At 38.8% G+C, this 9,499-nt stretch overlaps 1 protein-coding gene across 2 annotated transcripts in view; it reads right to left on the reverse strand.

The window, feature by feature from the left end:
- LOC106881487 (SAM and SH3 domain-containing protein 1) overlaps positions 1–9,499 on the reverse strand; it is a 120,010-nt gene that overhangs the window by 25,172 nt on the left and 85,339 nt on the right. For both annotated transcript variants that reach the window (XM_014931889.2, XM_014931888.2), the window contains 2 exons: positions 6,782–6,905; positions 4,426–5,015 (listed from right to left, as the gene is read on the reverse strand). In XM_014931889.2, coding sequence (XP_014787375.1) covers positions 4,426–5,015; positions 6,782–6,905 — 714 coding nt within the window. The remainder of the gene's footprint in view (positions 1–4,425; positions 5,016–6,781; positions 6,906–9,499) is intronic.

Raw genomic sequence — 9,499 nt, forward strand, 5'->3', positions numbered from 1 at the left:
GAGAGAGAGAGAGAGAGAGAGGGAGAGAGAGAGTATGTGTGTGTGTGTGTGTGTGTGTGTGTGTGCATCATTATCATCATTTTAACATTCACTTTCCCATATTTGCCAGAACATATTTTCAGAAAAAAATATCGGAAACAAACGATACCTCATGTATGGTGGTGATACTCATTAACAACTATCACATGGTATCAAGACAAGAAGACACAAACACAAATGCACACACGCGTGTGTATACAGATATGACAGGCTTCATTCAGTTTCTGTCTACCGAATCTACTTAGAAAGCTTTGGTCAATACAAGAATGCAGTAGAAGACCCTTGCCCAAAGTGACATGCTGTGAGAGTGAACCAGAAATCTCATGGCTGGAAAGCAAACTTAACTACAAAGTCATGGCTGCTATGTATTTATATATATATGGTGTTAGGAAGGGCATCCAGCTGTAGAAACTCTGCCAAATCAGACTGGAGCCTGGTGTTGCCATCCGGTTTCACCAGTCCTCAGTCAAATCGTCCAACCCATGCTAGCATGGAAAGCGGACGTTAAACGATGATGATGATGATGATGATGATGTCTGTTTATACATACATATATATATATAGGAGTGGCTGTGGTAAGTAGCTTGCTTACCAACCACATGGTTCCAGGTTCAGTCCCACTGCGTGGCACTTTGGGCAAGTGTCTTCTACTGTAGCCTCGAGCTGTATAAATTTCTAACTTTGACACAATATTATAAAGCTGTCACACATGAAATTCACATATCAAGAGATCAACAGGAGAAGCATGCTGTTCCATCAACCTTACTGACCACTGGTGTCCTGGTAATCAAAGTGGAGGGGGATACTTATTGAGAACTAATTCACTATAAAATATTTAAAAAATTGTTTTTTCATTTGCTGGGACTGAAAGAAAGCTGATGACCCTTGCAAGATCTCCAAAACTGGTATGGTTGATGTTTAGGAAGCCTGACTTTATCAAGGCATATAAGACCAACTCCTCGCATACAATACTTGATAAGATGAGCTTCCATACTGAGACAGTCACCTTTCCAATACTTCGGCATCAGGTGTGAAAGATTGCCAGTTAATATTCAATATGCACCATAAACACTTCTGTGGAATCCTGTGAAAAATTTCATATGTCATCAATATATATGCATAAACTGGACGTCAATACGATGTTCAGTTTGTAATGGAAGTCATTTCTACAATGATTATGGCTATTGATTAGGGCATCGAGCTGGCACAATCATTAACACGCTGGAAGAAATGCATAGCAATATTTCGTCGTTGGTATGTTCTGAGTTCAAATTCTACTGAGGTCGACTTTGCCTTTCATCCTTTAGCGGTCAATAAATTAAGTACCAGTTATGTACTGGAGTCAATGTAATCGACTACCCCACCCCACCATCACCACCCCAAATTTCAGGCCTTGTGTCTATAATAGAAAGGATTATGGCTATTGATATTCAATGAGCTACAAAGTAAAATAAGTTGTTTTTTTTTGTTTGTTGTCTTATTTCAGATGATGAGTTTATAATGTGCAGGTTTCTATCACAACTGTTACATATCTCTTAGTTAAATGCAATGAAGAATCATGACATTTGCTATTATAGAGAGACATATGTCTCTTTCGGTCCTCAAAAGGTATTTGTGACATTGGCAGATTTATCTTACTTCAGATGACATGAACATGTATTACCTCTGCCTTACTGAAGGCAGAGGTACTGTTTTCAGTCATATTTGTTTGCCCATGGACAAGATATCTCAAGAACCACAGAATGGACTCAGATGACACTTTCAGGGATATTTGGCCTCATGACTGGCACAAACTGATTACATTTTGGGATCAATCCGGTACCGGACAAGGATTCTGGATTATTTTTCCTGTTTTTTTTTTTACTTAATTTTTGTGAGCGATTGGGTTCATTTTTAGTATTCTCATTTGAGAGAGCAGTTGAGTTTATTTCAGATACTCTCATTTTAAAAATCATCTCTGGCTAATCGTTGAGAGGATGGTGGTGTTGCCTTGGCGGAGGCTTGTGCTTTCTGAGTGCTCTTATTATTACCTTGCTTTCATTCATGTAGCATTCAGTAGCTATCATGACCAACTTTAGATAGACAAACTTCGTTGTGAATGGGACATTTGAAGGGATTATCAATATCTATAGGTTTTCATTTCCTTGCATCTTATTTCAGTTCTATGTGTTTAATGTGATTCTCTTCAAAATACTAGGATGCATTAAATTTTTTTTTCTCCATTTTGTTCCATTTTCCAGTTTTCTACATGAATGTTACAATTTTTATGATCAAATGTAATGCAATTATTGTATCTTAACTTCAGTTTGTGAGGGCCTCTTTTCACAGAATGTAATTCTGCATGGAGAATTATGGGATTTTTCCATCTTCCATATAAACTATACAGCCTGCTTACCTCAATCTGCTACAAGAGAGCTTTCATACTTACAACATTCACTACTTCAAAACTTCAACAACACTCATGTTGATATATGCAAAATTAGTTGAACACTCTTCTGCTGAAGATGCTACAATTAATTTAACATATTTTGAACATAATATTCTTTTCTCTCTCTCTCTCTCTCTCTCTCTCTCTCTCTGTGCATGTGCATGCACACAGGTATGGTTGTGTAATTGGGAAATTCAGTTCCCAACCACCTGGCTTGGGATTCAATTCCACTGAGTAGCACCTTGGGCAAGTGGTTTTTCTTCTACTATAGTACCAGGCTGACCAATGCTTTGTGAGTGGATTTGGTTAATGAAAACTGAAAAAGAAGCCCATGGTGGGTGTGGGTGGGTGTGGGTGTATGTGTGTGTGGGTGTATGTGTGTGTTTTTATATCTGCTGCTTGCTTGCTTCCTAGAAAGTCAAATTTGTATGTGATTTTTTTTGCATTGACATTTCCCCTGTCATTAAATCATCAACTTGCCTTGTACCTTCAAAGTCATGTGAAATAAGAAATCACTGACTTAAAAATCAGATAAGGGTTAACATGAGGAAGGCAAACAAATGCCCCGACATATTTGTCTAACTCATACTAACATGGTAAAAAAAAAAATTAAAACAAAAGAATATGTATTTATAAATTCGTTCATTCTTTTATTCGTTTCAGTCATTAGGCTCTGGCTGTGTCTTGGTAAAAGCCACTTGCCCAGGGGGTCTACTAAATAATAAAATGTTTCCATGCCTTCCATTTCCGTGCCATTACCTCCACCTGTAGCTCCATCTATACACACCTTACATTTAAATGTAGCTATCATATCAGTTAATAACCATTTCACACCACTACATTTTTTTTTATGTGCTCTCCCTGTGTATAGTGTACACTTTATGAAGATTATTCCAATATTCTTCCTGCACACTACACAAAGCTATTTCCATATTATTTCCACCCCACCACACATTCTACCATTTACCATCACTTTCATCTTTCCAACATTTACCTGCATTCTTTTTACTTCCATATATGCCTTTCTCCTATTCATTTCCTTCATCTGTCCAAACTTGCTGCTATTGACATCAGATCATCTGTGTACAGTAACTCCTATAACAAACCCTTTTCAAGCCCATACTTCCATAAAAGCTATGAATAGTAGTGGGCTTAATAGGGAGTTTTATGCCCTCCAACCTTCACTTCAAACTCATCAATGTTTGCATTCTTTGTCGTTACAGCTCAATCTGCTCTCTCTCCTACATGAACATCTATTCCTATATTCATAACTTTCTCAATTGCCCATGCCACCCTATTAAAGGCTTTCTCCAGATCAACAAACCCAAGAAACAGCTACTTCACCATTTCTCTACACTTCTTCTGCAGCTGCCTTACAATATAAAGTGCATCAGTTATTCCTCTTCCTGGCATAAATCTAAACTGCATATAATCTTCACTTTCTTTCCAAGTCACTTTTGTAACACTCTTTCCAATACCTCAATCTTATATTCCACTAACTTAATTGCTCTATATGAGCCACTGTCCAAGAGATCATCTCTCTCTTCATACAGAGGAATGAGTGTACTCAGTTCCCAGTCCACTGGAATGCAGCCTTTTTCCGCCACAGTCCAATAGATCTCTGTCACTCTTTACAGACATACACTCACAAATATTCATACATACACACAGACTAATATGGGTGTATATAGAATAGGATACAATATAGCAAATGCTGGACTTTTTTAAAAATAAAGGCTAAATTATTTTATGGAGTTTTGGTGACATGATATTCCAGTATAGATGCTAAGAGAGTTCAGTGGAGAGATATTAAAATTTATAAATACTGCTGAGGGACAAGGACTATGATAAGTTTCAATATTTCCATATCATTTGTAATTCCAGTGTTAGAAAGATGCAAACTGGCAATGAATACAAAATGTACAAAAAGTCAAAGGAAGAATATGTTGAATACTTACAGCAAAGTTCCTCATTCTTGCCGGTAAAGATTCTGGTTTACGTCCACCGGCTGGAGAGGTTTCGGAACTTGCAGACATTGTTGAATTGCTGCAATTTGCAATGTCCCCATTTCGAGTTGCTGCGATTTCATTGGGTAACGGTCCATGTGACGTACACCCGGCTGACAGATCAGAGTCTAAAGAAGTACCCGATGCACTTTTACTAACCCCACTACTGTTTTTCTTTAATGCATCATCATCTTTCCCCTCGGCTGCTGGAGAGAGCGAGATTAGAAGCTGTTCATCAGAGGCTTTGTTGCCTCCTGTTAAATAAAGTACCGGAGAGTATAGACGGCTATGTGACGGTGACCCTCCCACAGAAGTTGATTTTGTGCTGTCTGTATGGCTACTGCCACCACGTGTTGGAGAGCATGATATAGACCTCATGAATTCTGGAGATTGTGACTGGTGGAATTCCATATGGCCTATACTATGGACTCTCCGGTGTTCAGTACATTGGTAATCGGATGATCCCCGATTGTCTGGCCAACGCATGCGATCATCTACATCTTGAGACTGAGAACGGCATATCTCACAACGAGGTGATGAACCTAAGGATAGAAAACAAGAACAATGTCACAGTTTTTTTGTTACAAACATTGTGCCAAAAACCTATCACATAGTGAACCTACATCAGTAAAATTTAAAGATGCATTTCAAGTATTTGTGAAAATAATAAGATGTTTCACTAAATTTCCATCACACACTTGAACACACACTCCACTCCACATTCTCTACTTTATAGAAACACATTCTCCTCATACATTACACACCTAAACATACTCTGTGTGGAGGCTCGTGGCTTAGTGGTTAGGGTGTAGGACTCATGATCATAAAATTATGGTTTCAGTTCCTGGACCGGGAGACGTGTTGTGTTCTTAAGCAAAACACTTCATTTCACATTGCTCCAGTCCAATCAGCTGGCAAAAATGAGTAATCCTGCAATGGACTGGCATCCCATCCAGGTAGGAAATTTATATGTCATGGGAACCAGGAAACAGGCCCTTGTGAATCAGCATTACTCAAAAAGGAAACTTTACTTTACTTAAAAACATACTCTTCATCCCAATTTTCAACATACATTTCAACCTTCTACCAAAATATAAAATAAACTGTAAAACAAAAGACAAAACAACTATTGATAATGCTTGTTGTGGATTACAGTTAAATCCACATTGTGCATGGATTGTAGAGATCAGCAGGGTTACCGGATCAATTTCATAAGTAGCATAAAGTTTTGGAAAAGTAACAAGTTGTGTTAAAAATGGCCCATTCATACACATATATACAATGGAATTCTTTTAGTTCCCCATCAACCAGATTGACTCACAAAGTTTTGACTGGTCCAAGATCATAGTAAAAGACATTCGGAACAGCACAGTGGGGACCAAATTTGAAACCATTTGGTTGAGAAGTAAATCTGCCCCAATAGGATTTTGAGCTTGAAAACTCATTACTTTTAACTCTTTTACTTGTTTCGGTCATTTGACTGCGGCCATGCTGGAGCTCCGCCTTTAGTCGAGCAAATCGACCCCAGGACTTATTCTTTATAAGCCTAGTACTTATTCTATCGGTCTCTTTTTGCCAAACCGCTAAGTTACGGGGACGTAAACATACCACCATCTGCTGTCAAGCAATGTTGGGAGGACAAACACAGACACACAAATACACATATATATATACATATACATATATACGACAGGCTTCTTTCAGTTTCCATCTACCAAATCCACTCACAAGGCTTTGGTCGGCCTGAGGCTATAGTAGAAGACACTTGCCCAAGGTGCCACACAGTGGGACTGAACCCGGAACCATGTGGTTGGTAAGCAAGCTACTTACCCCACAGTCACTCCTGCTTTGAAAATTTAAATTTTAAAGTGGTCCAAAGTAAAATAAAAAGAAAACAGTAGCCTACAGTCCTGTGCTTGTAGGCCAAACTGGTAATCATCAAAATTGAACAGAGGACAAGTGAAAGGAGAGGAAGAACCATAAGCAAATATGCAGTTCAGATCCTTAGGAGAAAACTATAAAACCCCAGTCAAGTTTCTCATCTGTTGTCCTTCATCACTTAGCTGCTTTTGGTTTAATCATACTCCATAGAAATGGTGATCAATACAGGATCTGTATATAGGCCTCAGGATCACTCGGTTTCTCAAGTTTGGAACAAGGGAAATAAGACCCCTTATTTTCAAACGGTTGCAATTGAAATGCGTTTTACAAAAGTCACACCAGGAATCTTCAATCCTGCTGTCATGTCATTAGCCCTGGTTTCATGATGTGTCTGCCACCAACACACCAATATAGAACCATAGTTTACCTGAGTATAGATCTGATGAAGACTTGGTGGGTTTTGTGATTTCAGGTCTGTGTTGTCTTCGACCTCTTGTCTGGACACTAGCTTGGGTTAACAATGGGGACTCTCGACTTCCATAAATCTGGTCCTGAAATAAAAGAGCATACATTAGTAGTAGTAGTAGTAGTAGTAGTAGTAGTAGTAGTAGTAGTAGTAGTAGTAGTAGTAGTAGTAGTAGTAGCGGCAGCAGTAGTAGCGGCAGCAGCAGTAGCAGCAGCAGCAATAGTAATGTTAGTTATAGCAGCAGTAGTAAGGTTAGTAGTATTTGCAGCAATAGCAGCAGTGGTGGTAGTGGTGGTGGTGGTAGTGGTTGTGGTGGTGGTGGTGACAACATTAATTGTAATTAAGAGCATTCAAAGTAATTATGACAACATCAACAACAATGATAACATCAACACTGGTTACAGCAATAATGACAAAGATAACAAAGAAAATGTGAAGTCAGGACATTCATGCTTTTCCCAAGAACAACGCTAAAATGGAACCAAATTGTTCCTTGTTATATTACTGGTACTAGTTGTTGTTTAGTTCTAAGTCAGTTTTGGCCCAGAAGATCTACGGTCAAAGACATTCCAGTTACAGTCATACCATCTTTTATTCAGCCAGAGTATGTATTCTTTTCTACTCTAGGTGCAAGGCCCGGAATTTTTGGAGAGGGCCCAGTTGATTAGATCGACCCCAGTATGCAACTGGTACTTAATTTATCGACTCCAAAAGGATGAAAAGCAAAGTCAACTTCAGCGAAATTTGAACTCAGAATGTAAAGACAGACAAAATACCGCTAAGCACTTCGCTCGGCATGCTAACATTTCTGCCACAGTATATATTGTCATGCATACAGTTATACAAAACCACAAGAGTTCCATCTGCATGTGTAGGGTGTCAGTTACATCTATGTTGGGGTTCTGTATATTGACACAATGGTGGTGGTGGTGGTGGTGGTGGTAATTATGATGTTGATAATAAAAACAAATTATGCTAATGAGAGTGGGGAGCATACAGGGAAGAAGAAGACACTAAATAAGCAATGATGAGATCAAATCTGAGGAGAATAGATGTCTCAGAAAAAGATGTCAAAAGACTGACAACTAGGTGCCTGGCTGACCTGCTCAACCCACATCAGCATGGAAAAATAGCAGGAAATTATTAGTTATTGGTCATTTTATAAATAAATATAGATGACTTTTGTTTTAATTACTGGGTCTGGAAGAAGTGGAAGAGCCGATGGCCTTTACAGACCCTCCTAGACCAGTGAGGCGGATGCTATTAATGTTCTCCTTCATCTGTGGGGAAGACATGAGAGAAAGAGAATTCCAGAGAGCTGACATTTTGGCAAAGAAATAATAGATGCAGAGATTAGTACAGGGTTGGACACAACAAAGGGTAGTTATGAGAAGAGGAGAGATAGTGGGTCAGGAACACCGACATAAAAGTGGTATGAACTCAGGCAGCTGTGAGGAGCAGAGGCCATTATAGTATAGTAGAAAAAAAAGAGCGTAAAGACAGTATGCATGTGGGTCAGAGTCTGGAGCATGTCTGTAAATTACTTTATACCAATTGATTGGATAACCTTTTCCAGATGCAGTGTATGATGTCTGTATGTGTGCTGCAACAGCACCATCCCAGATGTGAGAGCAATGCTCCATTGGTCATCTCACCTGAGCTTTGTAGAGTGTCAATAATTGTTGGGGGCTGAAATATCTTTTGGACTTGAAAAGAAGGTCCAGTCGGTGGGATGTGGTCCTAGCTATAAGGTTGTGTGTGTGTGAGAGAGAAAGAGAGAGAGAGAGTGCGTGAGTGTGAGAGAAAGAGTGTGTGTGTGTGTGTGTGTATAAACAAGAACGTAAGCACATGGCTTAATGGTTAGGGGATTCGGTTGTTGCTCCAGTCTGCTCAGCTGGCAAAAATGGGCTGTACCTGCAGTTCAAGGGGCCAGCTTTGTCATATTTTGTGTCACACATAATCTCCCTAAGAACTACTTTAAGGGTACACATGTCTGTGGAGTATTCAGCCATATGCACGTTAATTTCATGAGCAGGCTATTTCATTGATCAGATCAGCTGGAACCCTCATCGTCACAACTGATAGAATGCCAGTCTCATTGGTTTAAAGTTCATAAAGCCAATACCTCACATAAATATACACTCCTCCTTTTCATTAGCCATGACAATATATAGTCATAGAAACTTTTCATAAAAGCCTATATAAAAGCTCTAATGTCAATCTAATCAACCCATATAAGAGAGAATTGGTGTAGTGAGTGCATCCACCAAGTTTGTATTTTGAATGCATAAAAACAATGGACATTGAATAAATAAAAAATTTAAGAGATGTGAAATCTAATGTTTATTATTTTATTAGCAATTACTTTGAAGTTCCACCAGTCATAGCTTGTTCAAACTGTGTGTATGAGTAAGTATATCCATCAAGTTTGTGTGATACAGTAACACCAACAATTTTCAACTGTAATGCCAGTAAGACAAGTTTGCACCAGTGAAACTAGTCTAACTTATATGTTGCTAATTTCTTTTACTAAGACAGGTTATATATGATTACTCTTTTACTCTTTTACTTGTTTCAGTCATTTAACTGCGGCCATGTTGGAGCACCGCCTTTAGTCGAGCAAATCGACCCCAGGACTTATTCTTTGGAAGCCTAGTACTTATTCTATTGGTCTCTTTT

Source organism: Octopus bimaculoides, chromosome 2 (assembly GCF_001194135.2).
Source record: "Octopus bimaculoides isolate UCB-OBI-ISO-001 chromosome 2, ASM119413v2, whole genome shotgun sequence".
Classification (NCBI taxonomy): Eukaryota; Metazoa; Mollusca; class Cephalopoda; order Octopoda; family Octopodidae; genus Octopus; species Octopus bimaculoides.